At 47.0% G+C, this 19,826-nt stretch overlaps 3 protein-coding genes across 3 annotated transcripts; 1 reads left to right on the top strand and 2 right to left on the bottom strand.

Moving 5' to 3' along the window:
• Positions 1-621: 621 nt before the first annotated feature.
• On the bottom strand, positions 622-11,542 carry KIAA0753 (KIAA0753 ortholog). Its single transcript, XM_054394413.1, has 14 exons — positions 11,453-11,542; positions 10,008-10,620; positions 8,987-9,093; positions 8,647-8,709; positions 7,653-7,868; positions 6,808-7,018; positions 6,498-6,709; positions 5,629-5,798; positions 4,572-4,659; positions 3,747-3,920; positions 3,128-3,209; positions 1,828-1,948; positions 1,444-1,668; positions 622-739 (listed from the first exon to the last, which is right to left on the bottom strand). The coding sequence occupies exons 1-14, from the start codon at positions 11,540-11,542 to the stop codon at positions 622-624; spliced, it is 2,490 nt and encodes an 829-aa protein (XP_054250388.1).
• Positions 11,543-12,341: 799 nt separating this feature from the next.
• Positions 12,342-14,530, top strand: TXNDC17 (thioredoxin domain containing 17). Its single transcript, XM_054394415.1, has 4 exons — positions 12,342-12,483; positions 13,238-13,319; positions 13,613-13,688; positions 14,300-14,530. The coding sequence occupies exons 1-4, from the start codon at positions 12,342-12,344 to the stop codon at positions 14,366-14,368; spliced, it is 369 nt and encodes a 122-aa protein (XP_054250390.1). The 3' UTR covers positions 14,369-14,530.
• A 1,234-nt stretch (positions 14,531-15,764) lies between these two features.
• On the bottom strand, positions 15,765-18,113 carry MED31 (mediator complex subunit 31). The gene is made up of 4 exons (XM_054394310.1): positions 18,063-18,113; positions 17,867-17,944; positions 17,140-17,236; positions 15,765-16,449 (listed from the first exon to the last, which is right to left on the bottom strand). The coding sequence occupies exons 1-4, from the start codon at positions 18,070-18,072 to the stop codon at positions 16,257-16,259; spliced, it is 378 nt and encodes a 125-aa protein (XP_054250285.1). The 5' UTR covers positions 18,073-18,113; the 3' UTR covers positions 15,765-16,256.
• Positions 18,114-19,826: the final 1,713 nt, after the last annotated feature.

The raw sequence follows: 19,826 nt of genomic DNA, 5'->3' as shown, positions 1-19,826 counted from the left end.
AGAGCTTTTATCTGGACTGTTCCCTCTTGGCTTTAGAAATATCAATAATGTTTCATTCTTCTGACACCACTATCAGCTATATTAAATGAATTTTACTGAGAAGAATCAACTAAAACTCACACACAGCTCCCTTATGAGGTAGTTAGGGGCAGATTCTCTCAATTTTAAAGCAGAAAATTGAGCTGCAGTACAGCTAAGTCCATGGCACTGCTTGAACCCAGTCCTCCTCCCAGTATTTTGCTCTAAGAGGAAAATCACACACACACACAAAAAAAAAAAAAAAAGAGTACAAATGGAGTACTCCTAGCAAAATACAGAAACCTTGCCTGGACCAATTGACTTCACTCTCTTGAAACAGTGGCTTTAAAAACAGTCCTGATAAATGCAGTACAATGAAGTCTGAAATGGAAAACATTCTGAGAATGTTTTATAAAATGCTGAGATGAACCCTTGAAGGTCTTAATTCATTTGGTGGGCAGAATCTCACAGACTTCAACAAAAGCATGAAAAATGTGATCATCTGGTAAGACTCTTACACTGAGTTCTGTCAAGAAGGAGCAGGGCTGCCCCAGGAGGAGGACAAGCCAGCAGCACTGGATCACAGGGCAGATTTGAAAGCATTTACTGTGCTGGCTGCAAAAACTCTGACGTGAACACAGCTTCTGCATAATCCTCACAAACATCCTGCAGCTCTGCTGCCACATCACAGAGGGCTTCTTCTGTCAGCTGATCTGCAAGGCTAAGGGGAAAGGAGGGAAAAGAAAGGAGAAGGCTCAGGAAGTCAGATTTCAAATTCCTGTCACTCGGTCAGCTGAGAGCACTGCTCTGACTTTCAAGGCAAACACTGAGGATGTTTCATTCTTTCTGCTGGTTAGCCTAAGACAAGATCTAAATATCACAGAACCATAGATTGGCTTAGGTTGGAAGGGATCTCGGAGATCATCTGCTCCAACCTTCCCACCATGGCCTGGAATGCCTCTCAACTAGACTCAACTGCTCAAGGCCTCATCCAGCCTGGCCTTGAACACCCCCAGGGAGGAGATACCCACAACCTCTCTGGGCAGCCTATTTCAGAGTCTCACCACCCTCATACTGAAGAACTTCTTCCTAAGATGCAGTCTAACTCTTCTCTCCCTCAGCTTCAAACCAGTCTCCCTTGTCCTGTCCCTAAACACCCTTATGGAAAGTCCCTCTGCAGCCTTCCTATAGGATCCCTTCAGGTTGGATGAGGCCTTGAGCAGCTAAGTCTAGCTGAGAGGCATCCCTGCCCTTGGCAGGGAGGTTGGATTAGATGACCTCTGAGGTCCCTTCTAACCTAAGCCATTCTATGATTCTATTTGGAATTTACATGTCCCCCTCCCCACTTCTTTCCTGAATAAGGACAGAAAAACCTGTTCATCAGCTGACACATTCACTCAAACCCCACAAAGACAGTGAAGATACCTCTCAGCAATCTGCCATGGATCAAAACTGCCAACTGCCTCATGGCAAGTAAGTTTCAAGTGTTGCTTGTATCTGCTGTTGTACTCAGAGATGCTCCTGAGCATGGCCTTGGGCACAGAGAGAGCCACACAGCCCTCTTCCCGTGGGGAATTCCGAGTCCAGGGCTGCAGAATGGCAATTCCAGTCTGCAGTTCCTCCTCTGCTTCTTTGTTTTCATCAATATCACTGGAAATATAAAACAATCATTAAACCACAACTAGAGTTTTCCAAGTGTGTTTGTGAAGGATCAGAAAACCTTTCCCAATAGTAACCACAATTTTCTGTAATGAAAAGAGGCAGCTCACAGGCACCACAGTTTAAGGTAGGGCTGAACATTCCACTTACTTGCTATCAAAAGGCTTCCCAAAGAAAATGTCCCTTTCTGGCTCTGAGTGTCCATTTAATTTGGTTAGCTGAATTGGATGAGGAGATGTAGGTCTTTGAGCAATTGATGCCATCTGTTGTTCTAGAAGGAAGGAAATAACATTTTTAATTGTTACTTGGGAAAAGAAAGCCAAAATTTACTTGCAGGTAGGTCTTCAGAGAGGCTTTTGCTTCTTTTAAGGGGAAGTTCTTCTGGTAAGTAAGGTCTTGAAGGTGAGAAGCCCCTGAAATGTAAATGCAATCCTGCATTTGCAAGAGCTCAGTGTGTTAAAGTTGAGCATTTTAGAAAGTCTACCTTTAGTATAAATAGTTTGGTGTCTCAGTGGATACTTTTAGAGGTGAGATAAAAAAATACCACTCTGAAGCTAGTAGAGTCTGTTCAGCTTGGCACTAAATCCAAGACATGGCAAAAAAAAAATCCAACAATATCATCTTCTCCACACAAAACCTCATTAAATTTGGGTAGGAAAATGAATGCTAAGGAAAGACAAATCCCCAGAAAAGGGACATCATTCAAACTAAGAGTTGATGATTGGAAGCATGTGTTAAAGATTCTCATCCCTCAACTCAGCTGCACCAGGAGTGCTTCCCATCCAAATGGAGCTCCAATAAAGGCAAGTAGAAAATGGCAGCCACAAAGATGATCCACGGGCTGGAGCACCTCTGCTATGAGCACAGGCTGAGAGCGCTGGAGGCGTTCAGCCTGGGGAAGAGAAGGCTCTGCTGGGAGGCACCTTAAAGCTGCCTTCAAATACCTGAAGGGATCCTACAGGAAGGCTGCAGAGGGACTTTTCATGAGGGTGTCCAGAGACAGAACAAGGGGGAATGGTTTGAAGCTGAGGCAGAGCAGAGTTAGACTGGAGCTGAGGAAGAAGTTCTTCAGTGTGAGGGTGGTGAGACTCTGGAACAGGCTGCCCAGGGAGGTTGTGGGTGTCTCCTCCCTGGGGGTGTTCAAGGCCAGGCTGGATGAGGCCTTGAGCAGCTGAGTCGAGTTGAGAGCTATCCCAGTCCATGCAGGGGGAGGTTGGAGCAGATGATCTCTGAGGTGCCTTCCCACCTGAGCCATTCTGTGACTCTCCCCAGAGAGATCCTTCCTCTTTAAAACACTGATTTTTAGAACCTTGTTTGAGGAACACTAAAAGGAGCTCCTATAGAAAAAAAAAATGTACATGGATGGTGCTACTTGATCAAACATAAATCAGTGGCTTGATTTCAAGACACCCATCAGAGGACAAACAAATTGCATCAAGCAGAGCCTCACCTGTTTGGTCCTCCCGGGCCCAGGCGGCCGGATCGCTGTACAGGATCTGGGTGAACCTGCGGCGCACCGCCTCCTGGTACCTCTGGGGTGGAAGAGACAACAGCACTCAACCAACACACACAGCTCTGCTGACCCGTGGCAGACTTTGCTTCATTCAGAATGGAGACACTTACAGATAGTACAGTTTCTGGAGACTACAAGAAATTGGTGCTCAGTCTGGAGAAGAGAAGGCTCTGAGGTGACCTTATTGTGGCCTTTCAATATCTGAAGGGGGCTACAAGAAAGCTGGGGAGGGACTTTTTAGGCTATCAGGTAGTGATAGGACTAGGGGGAATGGAATAAAGCTGGAAGTGGGGAGATTCAGGCTGGAAGTGAGGAAGAAGTTATTCCCCATGAGAGTGGTGAGAGCCTGGAATGGGTTGTCCAGGGAGGTGGTTGGGGCCCCATCCCTGGAGGTGTTTAAGGCCAGGCTGGATGAGGCTCTGGCCAGCCTGATCTAGTGTGAGACATCCCTGCCCATGGCAGGGGGGTTGGAACTAGATGATCCTTGTGGTCCCTTCCAACCCTGACTGATTCTATGATTCTAATGAGAGAGAGAAAAGAAAAAAAAAAATCTTACTTCAATTTCTTCCATTCTTTGCAACATTGCCTCCAGACTGGGAGTGTCAGCCATAGGCACAGCTTTGGTCTGGAGTCTCTCACACTGCTCTGTACCCCACAGTTCCTGAGCAGTATCTTCCAAAAGATCATCCAATAGCTTTTCATTTAGAATATCTGCATTTGCTGTGACCTGCTAGTTAAAAAAGAAACAACAATAACAACAGATCAAACCCAAACAGCCCCACAGCCAATGCAAGAAAGAAATCCTAGAATGGCTCAGGTTGGAAGGACCTCAGAGATCATCTACTCCAACCTCCCCACCATGCCCAGGGACACCTCTCCACTAGACTCAGCTGCTCAAAGCCTCATCCAGCCTGGCCTTGAACACCCCAGAGAGGAGGCAGCCACAGCCTCCCTGGGCAGCCTATTCCAGAGTCTCACCACCCTCTTACTGAAGAACTTCTTCCTCAGCTCCAGTCTAACCCTGCTCTCCCTCAGCTTCAAACCATTCCCCCTTGGCCTGTCTCTAGAAACTCTCATGAAAAGTCCTTCTGCAGCCTTCCTGTAGGATCCCTTCAGGTACTGGAAGGCAGCTCTAAGGTCCCCCCAGAGTCTTCTCCAGGCTGAGCAATCCCAGCTCCCCCAGCCTGTGCTCAGAGCAGAGGTGCTCCAGCCCTTGAATCATCTTTGTAGCCTCCTCAGGACTTGCTCCAACAGCTCTGTGTCCTTCTTGCACAAGTAAGAGTTGCATTAAGCTGAGAAGAAATGGTGTGTTACCCCTTGATTAAGATTTTACAGCTCTAAAGGCATCCTCCAAAGAGTGGCATGAGCTTGATTGTACTACCTGTGTCCTGTCTGCTAGAGGTTCTAAGTTCTCCTGTGCTGCCATCCCAACTTTGTCTGCAAACTGGGCTGGGGAAACACTTTGTGACCTACACACACACACAAAAAAAAAAGAACAAATGACAAATGCACTCTGAAACTTGACATGACAACAGAATCTTAAAACCCCAAACTCATTAACTGTACTTTTTGGGGACTGGTGGGAGTGAGGAGAAGACCATATCAGATCTGACACCATGTGTTAGATCTTCAAAGTCAGTCATTATCTTAATTTCTCTACTTTCTCTTCTGCTAAGGTCAGTGAACAGCTTCACTCTTCTTGAAGTTTCTGCTTCAAGCCATGGTAGCCATCAGAAATAAAACAGTAACAGAGGGTTACAGATTGCACACTGACATCATGTGATCCTGAGTGCTAGTTCAGAAAACTGGAAAAAGCCTTGGAGACAAAATTCCTGGTGACTCAAACTCTATGAACCAGGAAAGGCTGATCAGAACCAAGGATCTTCAGCTATGTTTCTGCTAAACAGCGCTGAGAGGAGCTCCTCATCTTACCATGCACACTGCCTAGCACAGATCCAGCAGCTGGATCAGTGGTCAAGTCTCATACTTCACCTGCCACAAACAGCAGCCCCAAACCAAACTCAACCTGGGGAGCCCTGCTCTACAAGATGCTGAACACAGCTTAAACCCAACCTGCACTCTGTTCACGGGCCCGACAAGGGCATTTCATCCTTTTGCAACAGGAAAATAATCTTCATCTCCTTAATGCAGTGCTGTGCATCCCCACTCTGCATGCTGTCAGTGCCCTGCCCAGCACAGCTTGGCCTGGATCTCCCAGACAGCACTGGGATCTGATCCAGCAAAAAGCACAAAGCAGCAGCTCCTCCCAGGCCGGATGGGTGAGAGGGCTTCACGCCAGGTGGGAAAAGACAACTACCAGGAAGTGAGCTGTGCTGTGCCACCTGCCTGCATGGCCTGACAGCCAGGCCAAAGCCACCCAATTTACCATGGGAGACAGCAGCATTTCCAGAGGGGGCTGCTGCAGGTGGTGAACGTACCGCTGGGGTGCCACGGGTGGGGGCGCCGGGCGTGGGGGCACGCAGGGCACCCTGCCCTCCTTCACAGGCCGTTGGGTCTCCTTCAGCTGGGAGGCTATGGTGGTCTCCTGGAACCGGGCACGCTTCCCTCCAGGCTGCACCTGCCTTGCCTGCAGAGATTTCAGCATCCCCTTAAAATTCAGAGAGTGAAAACAGACTCCAGTTGTTGACTTTGTAAAGCGTTTTGCATTCTGCTTCGGCACTCCCCTTGAAGTCCTGCCTGCTGGCTTTGCTGCACAGATGACACATGGGGAGGATTTACAACTGATCTGAAGGGAAGCAGAACTGTTCTTGAACAAAACAGATGCTGAAGCCTGCAACTATTGTTTTTGCAAACAGTTCCCATTTTTTTCAACGTTGCTCCTCATGGGGAAAAGAGGCAGAATCCCTTCTCCTGCCCTGCTGCCCACACTGCTCTGGCTGCAGCCCAGCACACAGCTGCCTGCTGGGCTGCAGGAGGGCACTGCTGGCTCATGGGGAGCTTCTCATCAGCCAGCACCTCCAAGTCTCTTTCTTCAGGGCTGCTGTCAACCCACTCTGCACCCAACCTGGATTTGTGCTTGGGACTGGCTTGACTCACATGCAGGCCCTTGCACTGGGACTTGTTGAACCTCATGCAGCTGACACTGACTCACTTCTTGAGCCTGTCAAGATCCTTCTGGATGCCATCCCTGCCCTCAAGCAAGTCCCCTGCACCTCACAGCTTGGCAAACTTGCTAAGGATACCCTCAATGCCATTGCCCATGTGGCTGACAAAGATGTCTTACATTTGATAACAAATCTCAGAGGCCAAATAAAAGCAAACACCAATCCTTTTGCCACTTCCATACCTGTGATTTGCTAGGTAAGCACATCCCTTTCTTCTTCAAAGAGCCACTTTCAAGGCTACGATCCTTTCTTCCAGCTCCAGCTCTCACCAATGCATCTTTTCTTCCTCGTGAAGTGGAGCTGGGGGGTCCTTTGCTCTCTGGAGTAGGGGGATCCTTTCCTTCTGGGAATTTATTGTGCAATAGATGAGCACAACTGTTTGCCTTCTGAACTGCTGAAAGATTTGCAACATGTCAACGCTGATCTATATCAAGAATAACAAATAAACCTTTGACTGTAAGTTGAAAGGATTTAATAATTCAAAATACAAACCAGTCAAGAGACTCCTGGCAGCTGCAGGTTTTCTATGTTCTTGCCTGTGCTGTCCCTTTAAGATGAGAAGTTTCTGTTCTCTTTTTGGAGATGGGAGCTGCTTTCTGGCTGGAAATGTCTCAGTGTTACTTGGAGATTTGCCCTGAGATGCTGCAACACATTTCTTCACCTTTTTGGGTGTTTGTTTCTTTTCCAGCAGTGACTCCAGATCCTGCCCCACATATTTAGAATTTTAGTCACACTCTCAGTAAAATTGATGTAATAATAAGAAGCAAATCCAAGAGATTCTAGGTAGCTGGAACTTTTTTTGGTTTGGTTTTGGTTTGATAGTTTCATCATGCAAAATTTGTCCAATTATTAACTTAACTCTTACAGAAAAGGCTTGCATTTAAGTTTTGACAACTGACTCCAGCACATTATCTGCTTACAGCAATTCCAAAAGAAATGGACACAAAGGCTATGGACAAAAAAAAAAAAAAAAAAAAAAAAAAAAAAAAAAAAAAAAAAGTAGTGCAGATGGCTATGATAAGACAGCACACTTCTTCCACTGTGAAGTCCAAACTTGAGCAAATCATGGAATCACAGAATACTTTGGGTTGGAAGGGACCTCCAAAGGCCATCTAGTCCAACCCCCCTGCTGCCAGCAGGGCCATCCCCCAGTAGCTCATCATTAATTAGGAACATTACAACCATATTTATGCATTAGAAAACATGGCTTCTACAAAGCCCCAACCCAACAGCAAGAAATCCTGCCATCTCCTGAACACACAAGATAGGTTGCAGTCTCACATTTCACTCCATCTCTTCTCCCTTAGCTAAAGCAAAATGGTTTTTTTTTCCCCTACCTCGACTTGCAGCAAGATATCAATGATGACATCAGAAATGGAGGAATCCCCTTCTAGTTTGGCAGAACAGAGAGACAGCTGTCGAATGAGGCTGCCCAGCTCCCTGTAGTGGGCAGGAACCTGCTGCTCTGCTTGATCTGCAAAATGATTGGCAAACGTGTGCAAGGCTCTTACGGCTCCTCTGTGCGCTGCTGCCAGCCTGGACACTGCTTGAGACTGGGGAGGGGACAAAGAAATGCTTTCATTGCTGTAGTTTCTAAGAATCTTGGTACCATTCAAACAACTTTTACCAAACTCAGGCTTGGGATCATCCTGATGGGCATGAGGCCATTTGTGAGACAAAACAAGTGAATGACTGAAGGTACTACACAACAGTACTCAAACCAACTATCCTGCCAGCTTCAGATCAAAGAGCTTGGGTTTAACATATTCTGATGTCTCTCCTACCTATGCCAACAAAGTACCTACAGGCATGGGCTTGGGTCTGATGTGCAACAACTGCCAAACACAGAACAGTCTCCATCCATCACAAGTGGTGGAAAAGCACAAGAGAACAAGGGGACAATATCGGCCAAACAGGAGGCATGACCTCAGTGCTGTCTTTCTGAAAGATGCCGAGCAGAGCAGAAAATCAGAAAGGAGGCTGATAAAACTGAGTGACATCAACAGGAAGTTAAAAACTGTAGTCCAGAGTAGAAGAGAGTGTTATTCAGAAAAGGAAGTGGGATGAAGAAGGAATTAGAAGGCACAGAAAAGCAGAAAACCAACAGTCTTCCTCTTGACTTCACTGTAGACAGATAAGAACAGAGGAGAAGATGGAAGCAGCAATGGCAGTATGAGAGCAAAGGAGACACAGCCCTGTGAGGAGACAAAAGGTGAAAGATCCAAAGGAAACCTCCCTTCTGGAAAGGGCATAGCTGTACCCAAGATAACTCAACTCAATTAGAAAATCTTCTCTCAGTAAGTTATAGCCTGAAGGATAATTACATCTTACCTTTTTAGTATGTTTGATTTTATGAGCACTCAGTTTCTCTAAATCATCCTGAATTTCTTTTACCTGTTTATCAAGAAAGGAGGAGGAGAGAGGAAAGTGAGTCAGGCTCAGCTCCATGTCTATAAATGAACAATTAATCTTCACTGCAACATCTGAGTGACAGTCCAAATTTTCCAACTGTGATGCTTACCTCTTTGTCACAAGAGGATTAATCACACCATTCAGCTCTAAACTAGAATGCCATGGAAGTTAGAGACAACTTGATGACATTTCTCTGGTTTCAGTTCATTTCTCTCAAGCCCAGCTACCCTAGATCCCAGGTTACAATGCCAGCTCCTACCTGCTGCTGGAGCACATACAGCATCCGTGCTGAGCGTGCAGCTTGTTTCTGCCTTCTAGCACAAACTCGTTGCTCTTCATCAGGATCTAAAATTTCTCTCTCTCTCCCTAAGAAGCATGAAATGTAAAGTTTTACATCTCCATTTAACATGTGAAAATCCCAATTAGGTCATAACAACAAACAATTTAGCAACAAGCCTCTTTCAAGCAGAGCCAGCACACAATATATTTCGCCAGGCTCCCTTCAGCAGTGATGGCAGGGAGTGATTTTATCTCCATGTCTTGCTTCTTTTTAGAAGCTGACTGAACATTCCTGTACTCAGTAGTTATATCTTACCAAATCACAGGACACCCCTCAGCTTTAGAGCAGCCAGGCAGCAGGCACTGGGGGTGGCTGGGCTGGAGGCAGCCTTTGCATTACTTGGTTTGGATTTCTTTCTTCTTCCTCTTTCCTCCCCTTAGAAAACTATCTTTCTCTCTTTATCTCAACCCCTAAGTTTTCTTGCTTTTAATCTTTCTATTCTCTTCCCTGTCCCCCTGAAGTGGAAAGGAGCACAAGTGGCACTTTGCTGCCAGCAAGGGTTGGCCCACACCAGGGTGTCAGCACATTAATCATGCTACTGCACAGCCATACATTGAGTCAGGCTTGGGAAGTTAAATGTTCCCAGCTGCTGCCCTCTTCTCATCACTGGTAAAAATGTGGTTCATGATACTGTTTCCTGCAATCTGAGTAGCTACCCAACAGGCCCACAGATACCAATATTTTCTCACCCATGTTATTAAACAGCCTACCATTAATTTAGTATCATTGCAGCCTGGATTGGAACTCACCACAAACACTCAGAGTGGTTTAAACTAGTCAACCCTTCTAGCTTTTACCTACTTTTCAAAGAAGTAGGTGGCTCTCAAAAATCCACAGCTAGAAAGGGATTCTAACCCAAGCAAAGAAATGCCCAAGAAATAAAAACAAATTAACAAACTACTGTACATTTAGAGAGGGTAATTATTGTTCAGTCTTACACCTTTTTTGGTCAGTTCTTCAATTTTCTGGACATAGCTCCTCAATTCCTTACGTAGCTGTCGGACTTCCTGCATACTTTTATCCTCTTGCCTGTTCTCATTTGGCTTAGGGTCCTGCTTTGTGTCATGGGAGGGTGAAGAGTCCAAACCAGCTGGTATTAGCTTTCCTCCACTGGGTGTGTAGATATAAACCTTAGCACCAGAGCTGGTAGTCTCCACTTTGGAGGGCTGACTGAGATTCTGCTGGTATTTCATGCAAGTTTGAGACTTCAAAGCATTTTTATTTTCTGGACTTTCAACTACTTCAGTCTTCTGCTGTTGTAACTTTTGGGCCAACAATGGTTTATTGCCTGCATCTCCAAACACTTGCTGTTTCACTTGCTCTTCGAGACGTCTTCGTTTTATGTCCCTTTTGGCTAGCTGCACAGCCAATTTCAGTCTCTCTTCAGATACCACTGAAAACATGCTAGAGCTTCTCAGGCTGGGCTCTTTACTTCCAGTCAGATCTCTCTGATCATTGGAAGCTTTCAGTTTTTCTATTATAACTGGACGGGGGTTTGAGAATCTGAGAGCCAAGTTCTCTGGAGCTGCAGGAACGTTTCTATTGAACTGCAGCTGTTCCAAAGAGTGACAAAAAGGAAAAAAAAAAACCTGATGTTACACAGAAGACTTCACACAGGTGAGGTACCTCTAGTCTATGACAGTAAGGAAAGTGGATCTTCTTTCATATTAGAACACACTCTGCCACGGTGGTACTTCTGCAATGCATGCAGGGAATTCATCCCCTCAAATGCCAGTATCCAAAAGTGTTTACAACTAAGCATTTAAATCACCTTGGAAAGAATTACTGAAAGGGTTACCAGGCAGTGGAACACTTTGCCTAGGGTAATGGTGGAGCTTCCATCCCTAGAAGTATTTCAGAGTGGTGTAGAAATAGTGCTTAGGAATATGGTTTGGTCAAGGATTTATCAGTGTGAGGTTAATGACTGGACTCAATGTTCTCAAAGGTCTTTTCCAATCTAGGCAATTCTGGGATTCTGTAAATAACATCAGACTCTTATCTGCAGTGTAGAGTGAGCACCTTAAGGAGGGTACACGCATTGACAAACCTACCCTCAGCCCATGGCTTTTCACACTTCTACCCCTCTAATTCTCCTACCCATCCCACTAGGGGAGAGTAAGCAAATGGCTGTGTGCTTAGCTGCCTACTGGGATTAAACCACAACAGACAGGTAAACATTTACAGATGTAGTTTCTGATCTATAGACTTACTAAAGAACAGTGTCAGGATCATGTATGACAGCACCATGAAAGCAAGTATGAAGATTTGACACTCAGTAGTGGCTTATCTCAGGAAAGGAAGTGTGTGTGGGGGGGTCATAATCACCTTTTAGGAATGATGACAAACAAAACCCAATTTGTGACCACTGCAGAAGTCAAGCAATACCTGTGTTTGGAAAACCTTTGCTTCATTCCTGTACGGCTGAGTAGTGGATGCAAATGTACCATCAGGCACAGCTGGCTTGCTTGATCCCATCCCATTGGCTTGATGCTGCAAAAGCAGTTATTTCTCCTTTGGTTACAGTTGCAACTATGAACATAAGAAGAATAATCCATTATTTCTGCCTCTTAAAACCCAGCTTTGATGGGAATAACAGAGACCAAACCCGAGGAGGCACAAGGAGACGGAAAATACAGCCTGTGTACTTGTGCAGGTAGCACACGAAACGGAGAGTCCAATCCCACTGCTATAGGTAGAAGTTACAATTTACATCCTTCTTTTACACACCCTCACGGCAAGCTGAGGAGCACCGAGACAGGCCGTGGGGGCTCTCGCTATGAACACCAAGCACGCTGCCCAGCTTCCACAGTTAGAAGGCAAATTGCGCACCGTGAGGATGTCAGGAAACCGGCGAGAGAGCCGCAGTCCGGCCGCCTGCCCGTGGGTTTTGGTCACGACCGAGGGAGACTCCGCTGCGGTGCGGCCTCCCTCCAGCCGCCCGCAGCCACGGCGCCACGGCCCCACGGCCGCCAGCCCAGCCTCCCCCCGCGGCCTGCCGGCTCCCCGCCTCGCCCTCATGGCAACCCTCACGGTAGCCCGGGAGGGCGAGACTGGCATCAGCGAGCCAAGCCGCCCACTGCTGCTAAGGAAGGGCGAACGGGTAGCCCAAACGCACACTCAGACCTACCGGGACGCTGCTCAAAGCCGCTCCTGGCAACCGCTGCCGCAGAGCCCGCCGGGAAGCGAGCGGAGCGGCGTGGAACTACGGTGTCCGGCGTGGAACCACGGCGCCCGGCGCGGCCCCGGGGCGGAGCTTGCCCTTCCCGCCGTCGCCATGGGCTGGGAGGAGAAGCAGGTCCGCGGGTACTCCGAGTTCGTGCAGACGGCGCAGAGCTACCACGGCCGGCCCATCTTCGCGCTCTTCTGCGGCGACAAGGATGCAGAGGGCAGGAGCTGGTGCCCGGACTGCGTGACGGGTGAGACTCCACTCCCCGCAGGGGTGGGCGCGGCTGGGCAGCGTCCGACTCCCTCGGTAGTCGCAGGAACCCCAGTAGCGGCGGAGCGCCCTGCCTCGGGGTGTCCGGCGCCGTGCTGACTGCCCTGCCCGCGGGTAGCGCCCGCTCTCGCCGTGTGCCTGGGGAAGCCGCATGCCGCCGCCCCTCCCTTATCGAGGATCGTGACTGGGCTAGACACGGTTCAGGTGCCGAGCTCTAGCTGCAGTTACTGCGTTGGCAGTGCGGGAGCCAACCGTGGCAGCTGCCGCGCTAACAAGCTCTCCGCGCTGCGCTCCCTCTGTTAGCCGCATTCCGCTGAACGGCATGCAGTGTAAGGTGGTGTTGAGCAAAGGCCCAGCAAACAATTACATGCAAGCCGTGAGATTGTAAATAGTGAACTGCGCTATGCCAAGAGGCAGAAGATGAAGGCAGTTGCTTGGAAAACATTGCACTGAGCCTTCTGGATCATGTGTCAGCAACTTGCTGCTGTGCTGAGAGGCTTTCGTACAGATCGGGAGGGGACAGTGATTGTTCTTCCTTGTGAAAGCAGAAATTGGCCTTTACTCAGAGCTGAGTCCCTTCAGTGTTGAGGATGTTATAAATGCTGCACAGCTTGTGGATAGCTAGATGAAACAAAAGCAGACCAAACATTAACTAGCTGGTCAGAGTAGATCCGTGTGATTTTGTAGCAGCACTGCAGTATTAACTACTGATATATTTTTTTCAATTACTCTAGCTGAACCAGTTGTGAGGAAGGAACTTCATAACATGCCTGATGGGTCTATATTTATCTACTGCCTAGTAGGAGACAGAGCCTAGTAAGTAACTCTTTTAATGTCATCAACAAATGAGATATAACTTTGCTATTCATGGAGTAGAGATTAACTGAACTGTTGGAACTGCCTGGTCTGTCCTTTTCTGTAAGAAATGAAACATGTTTTTGAGATTTGAGGTCTACACCATCCCTAATGTGAACTATCTGCATGCTTGTTCTGACATGTGGGTTGGGATTCAAAGGCCTTTACCTTTGAATCATCTCTGAAGGAATTTCAACAAGTGAACTTCAGCCTGAATCTTCACAAGCTGTGCTTAACCCCTTCTTCCTGAATAGCTGGAAAGATCCCAACAATGAATTCAGGAAGAATCTGAAACTAACAGGAGTGCCTACACTACTTAAATATGGGACAGTAAGTGATTTTTTTTGTATATTCTGGAACTACAGACATTCAGGTGGGAAGCTAGCAGAAGCTTGTGGCTGTAAATGAATTAGTTATGCATTGCTTTTGTGTTTAAAAAGAGCAGACAACTAGGAACAGCTCTTCTGCTCCCACCCAGGCACTCTGCCTGGCTCTGACAGTTTCTCCAGAAAGAACCACTCTGCTTTCTGTCTAATCTTGTCTGTAAGAAACACAAACTAGAGAAAATAAGTACTTAGCACATAGTGGTTGAGGGGTAGAGAAGATTCATAGCAACATACTGTTAGCTTTGTGGCTTGCAGCTCCTCCAATCTTACACAATCCAAAGGCAAAATATTCCAGGAGTGAAGCACGTTGTATGCTGTCTCCTGATTCAGAGAGCCTGCAGCTCAAGTCTTAACTTGTGCACATTATTTAAATCAGCAGTTGCTTCAGGAGATGACTCTTCCAAGGCCACAAAACCACAGGCATTCTCTTCTTACACTGCCAGCTCCACCCCACCACCCTTCCCCATGTGTTGGAGTATGGCTGATGGCAGTTTGTACAAATGGCTGTAGTCTAGAGAAGACTTCTGAATTGCCCCTAACATCTTTTCTTTTCAGCCTCAGAAGCTGGTTGAAGAAGAATGTTTCAAAGCAGAGCTTGTGCGTATGTTGTTTACTGAAGACTAAAGGAATCAATCATTGACAGAGATCTTCATCTCAAACCACTGCAATGTCCTTTCAAGGAATCCTCCACTTTTTTTTTTTTTTTTTAAACTTCTGTGGTTAATTATCTTGCCTAGATGGAAGTAAATGTCACTGCATTCCAGATCCAAACCTTTCACAAAGTCTTGCAACAACAACAAAATGCATCTTTCATTCTCAAATAAACTTGAGTTTGAACATAGTATTTTTTCAAAGGAGCTGAGCTCATGTTGTGAACTGGGAGCAGCCTACTAGGTACTGAAGAATAAGACTTAGGTGCTAAATTAATAGTGAATGGAACAAGAAAATCTCCATATTCTTCCTAAACCTGACTTCATAGAGCTACTGAAGCTATTTAGATAGCTTTTCAGTGCCAGTGTTTGTGAGACCCCCCCACCTTGAATACTGTGCCCCCAGCATAAGAAGGACACAGAGCTGTCAGAGTGAGGCCAGAGGAGCCACAAAGATGATCCAGGGGCTGGAGCACCTGTGCTGTGATGACAGGCTGAGGGACCTGGGGATGTTCAGCCTGGAAAAGACTCTGGGGGGACCTCAGAGCTACCTTCCAGTAGCTGAAGGCATCCTACAGGAAGGCTGCAGAGGGCCTTTTCATGAGGGTGTCTAGAGACAGGCCAAGGGGGAATGGTTTGAAGCTAAGGTAGAGAGGGTTAGAGCTGAAGAAGAAGTTCCTCAGTATAAGGGTGGTGAGACTCTGGCACAGGCTCCCCAGGAAGGATGTGGATGCCTCCTCCTTGGGGTGTCCAAGACAAGGCTGGATGAGGCCTTAAGCAGGGGAGTCTAGTTGAAGTGTCCCTGCCCATAGTGGGGAGGTTGGAGTAGATCTCTGAGGTCCCTTCCAGCCTGAGCCATTCTATGATTCTACGTTTAATGGCTTATCTGTTCACAGAGTGTGATAAGCTGAAGGCTGACAGCCGTGTCACCTGTGCTGACAAGCATATGAAACCTAACACAGATAAAAATTTGAAATATCAAAGTTAAATCCCTGACAGCTGCCAGGATCTGAGTTCTTACACTAGAAACTATACAGCAATACATGGCAAAAGCTTCTCCAACACTGCACCTACCCCTTTTTTCATAACCTGTATTATTGTTTTCACTAACTGTAGAGAAGCCTAAGGGCAGCCAAGATTTCATTGGCAGGAAACCAAGATTCAAGTTAAACTGACTTTAATGGAACAGATGCAGCTAGACCCTATTTCCATCTGGAGTATCTGCCAAGTTTATTACTCCTTATCTCACCTACAAACCTTGTCACACTTTTGATTCCTGTCTGTAAAACAGATTGTAAGGAGAACTCTCTGAGCCCACCAGCAACAGCAATCACCAGGTACACAGAAGTGAGAAGTGACAACTCTGCTGGGTTCAAATGCAAAAAATCCACTGTTTGAATTTTCTACAACATCAGCGCTTCAACTTTGCTCAGCCTGCAGTTGTAAAAAGCAGTGCATGAGGGAGTTCTTAGCCACACTTTTGAGACGCTTCATTCTCCAAAGAAAAAGCCTCCTGAGAACAGGCTGAGTTACTTTTTGTTCCTTCAATGTCAGTAAGTAACAAAACTCTGCTTTGTTTTCCCGAATCAAGAGCAATCACTAAGTACAGTAAGTCATGCTCAGTGCTACAAAATAAATGGCAGGAGTAGGTGGTTATCAGTCTTGTATCTTTATAAAAGCTGATGAAGGAAAAAAACCAAACCAAATCAACCCAGTGACTTGATAAAACAAAAACTGAATGCATGGACACCCAGGACCAAACCTACAGAAGGGTTCATTCTGGTCTTGTAAATACTTCGGCTGACGCAAAACTACACCTTAGCATCACAGCTACACCTCATCATCACCCTTCCAAGCATTTTTCATTTTACAGAGGTGTTGTTTTGCTGCTGCTGCTCTGCAAGTGCTTGCTGGAGGCGCATTCTCTTCCGTGAGTAGTGCTGCCAGTGAAGGATCTGCTGCTCATCAATGAATTTAGCACACTGAGCGTTTACCAGCTCTTTGCGGAAATGCTCGTACTGGAGCAGCTCCAACATGTGCAGACATTGAGGGTACCTGCAGGACAAACACACACACTTCAGCACAAGGCTTTACAAGGCACAGGAAAACTGCAGTCTGCAATAATTCTGCATTATTTTAGCTTTTCACCTATGTGCTTTGCTCAAGAATCAAAACGCTTAAAACTGTGCATGTTCCGCGCTTAACTTCAGTGTTAGGCTGGAGTGGGTCCAGAGGAGGGTCACAAAAATGACAAGGGACCTGGAGCAGCTCTGCTACCAGGACAGGCTGAGGGAGCTGGGGTTGTTCAGCCTGGGGAAGGCAAGGCTCCAGGCAGACCTAATAGCAGCCTTCCAGTACCTGAAGGCAGCTATAAGAAGGCTGCAGAGGAACTGTTTGCAAAGGCTGCAGTGGCAGGATGAGGTGTAACGCTTTGGAATTAGAGAAGAGCACCTTTAGGAAGAAGTTCTGCACCATGAGGGTGCTGGAACACTGCAACAGGTTGCCCAGGAAGGTAGTTGAGGCCCCATGCCTGGAAATATTCAAGGTGAGGCTCAACAGGGTTCTGAGCAACCTGATCTAGTGGAGGATGTCCCTGCTGACAGCAGAAGGGTTGGACTGGATAACCTCTGGAGGTCCCTTCCAACCCAAACTATTCTATGACTCTGATTCTGTAGTAGGGAAAGTAACAGAAAAGTAAACATCAAATCACTTAAATGCAGAAATCGAAATGGCTTTAACACTTACTTCAGATATTTTGCATACTCAGGTTCTTTCCAGTATAGCAAATATTTAAGGTAATTTACAAAAGCTTTGTCTTTGAAGTAGCCTCTTTGAGCAAGAACTGAAATAAAATGACAAATAAGGAACTGTCAGTTAGAAATGCATGAAGAAAACATGCCCAACCTGCAGCACACCCATCACAAAACTACACAGAGAGGCACTTGAGTCAGGACTTCTCTTTTGCAATCAAATGTTGATAGCTCAAAATGAAAAAAACCCAAAAAACACAGGGGAAAATACATTTTTATGTCAACACACTAGCCACAATAAACTATTTTCATCTCGAATACACTGCATGGCTCCTCCAACAGCACAGAGCTTTTAGCAACAGGAGACTCTGACTAGCATCAAACTCAGCAGGGAATTAAAGGAGAGCACCTGAAATTATTAATGTTGATAAAATTCAGATTTCCTATAAAGGAATACTATCAACTTGAAATTTCTTAATCACAGACTTGAATTTGTTGATTTTTCCCTCCCTTTGACAGATTCCCCCCCTATTTCAACCAATAAATCATTTTGCATTCAAATCTCCGTGTTTCAAATCTAGACAAATTCATCTACAGATCTTTATGCTGCAAAACCCTCTTTCCCTTTTCTTGTTTAGCTGTTTAACGCTACCATGAATAACAAACGCCATTAAACGACAGATAGTCCTCAATACCCCGAAATGCACTTTTTAAGTACTTACAGTTGAGGTAATTTGGATTCGCCAGGCACTGAACAAACTCTAACTCCAGCTGGAAGCGCAGCCGGTTCCCGGTATCATCTGACACAAGAGACAACCAGTGAGAATCGGCCCCGCACAGCAGACCTGACCGCAATCTCCTGAGCCACGCAAACAGAGCGGGGCTCGGAGCGCCCGGCAGGCCGCGGCCACCCCTCACCTGTCTCCATAGCAGCTCCCCGCGCTCCGTGGCCTGCCCGGGCACAAGACAACGCCGACGGCAGCGGCTGCGGGCGGACGGAAGCCGAGAGGAGCGCAGCGCTGAGGCACGCTGGGAAGCGCCAGCGAGGGGAGGCGGAGCGGGGCGAGCGGAGCGGAGCGCGGTGGGGCGGGGCGGGGCGAGCGGGGCGGGGCGTGGCGGCGGAGCCCGCCCGGTGGAGGCCGGTGTGGTGCCCGCAGGTGGCGCGGAGCAGCGGCGGCAAAGAAAGGGGAGAGCAGGAGCCGGGCGCTGGCTTCTCCGCAGTTTTCCCAGGGTAAAGAGAGCTCCCGGTGAGAATCCTTGGTGTGGTGACAGCAGAGCTCACTCCGTCTGCGTGGTTTGATACCGACAGAAAATCATAGAATCACAGAATGTTAGAGGTTGGAAGGGATCTCCAGAGGTCATCCAGTCCAACTCTCCTGCCAAAGCAGGATCCCCTGGGATAGTCCGCAGAGGAATGCATCCAGGCAGGTTTTGAAAGTCTCCAGAGAAGGAGACTCCACAATAGCCCTCGGGGCAAGGCTGAGCAAAAGGTATCTGTAGCTGGAAAGAACACTCCGAGATTGCATTGGACAAAGATTCAAGCCTGGACTTTGTTTTGTTTTCATAGCGACTTTACGATAAGCCAAGTAGATTTCGGTCAACCACTGCGCCTAATTCTTCATTCATTAAAAATACTGTGTCAGAGTGAAACCAGTTGATAAACAGATGCAGGCTTGCATCAGCACCCTGGAGAGGAGCCCAGATCCCGAGGCTGTGAATTTATTCCAGCAGCGGCAGTCCTGCCCGGTGTTACAGATTAAATTCTTTAGATCTCGGTTCACGCAAAAGCCCTGATGGTTCAGCACTGCCAGGCCAGCCTAGGTTCGCTGCTACAACCGTTAGTAACCACCTGTGCCACATACACTGGGTACAGACTGAGCCAAAACCTCACTGAATTCTTCCCTTCCCTTCCCTTCCCTTCCCTTCCCTTCCCTTCCCTTCCCTTCCCTTCCCTTCCCTTCCCTTCCCTTCCCTTCCCTTCCCTTCCCTTCCCTTCCCTTCCCTTCCCTTCCCTTCCCTTCCCTTCCCTTCCCTTCCCTTCCCTTCCCTTCCCTTCCCTTCCCTTCCCTTCCCTTCCCTTCCCTTCCCTTCCCTTCCCTTCCCTTCCCTTCCCTTCCCTTCCCTTCCCTTCCCTTCCCTTCCTTTCCCTCTTTCCTATTTTCAGCACCTGAGTTAGCAATTTTCTATACTATCTTTTCCTATGCAGTATGATTTTTTTCTCTCTCCCTGGGAACTAAGTTACAAAAAAACATCAAAAGTGATTGATGCATAGTTTTCCTTAATAAAACAGGGTTGCTTATTTTATGCAAGGTTTTAGTGGTTGTGGGATGCTACCATTACTGTATCAAAACACAACAAGTCACTCCCCAGTAAACACAGACTTTGGGCTAAAAGCAGAGATTAAACAGAACCCACGTGCCTGCTCTGCTATTCTGGAATGTGCTTTCTCTCCCAAGACTGACTTCAGAGGAGAGAATCCTAAAAAAAGGGTTGGTCCCAGGAATAAATTACTATGTAGGTTTGCCAGAGTTAGGTCAAACATCTCAATTCTTGGCCATCAAAACTAGGAACAAAATTGAAAGTTGGGATGATTGTATAATAACTAAGAGCATTCTCTAGGAAAAGCTGGGAATTCTCTCTGCTTTTAAATAGCTGCTGAGTGAAACTTGCAGGGTCTAACTG

This window comes from Indicator indicator, chromosome 30 (genome assembly GCF_027791375.1).
Source record: "Indicator indicator isolate 239-I01 chromosome 30, UM_Iind_1.1, whole genome shotgun sequence".
Classification (NCBI taxonomy): Eukaryota; Metazoa; Chordata; class Aves; order Piciformes; family Indicatoridae; genus Indicator; species Indicator indicator.
Note: the sequence above shows the minus strand (reverse complement) of the source record. Positions and strands in the feature narration are given on the sequence as shown.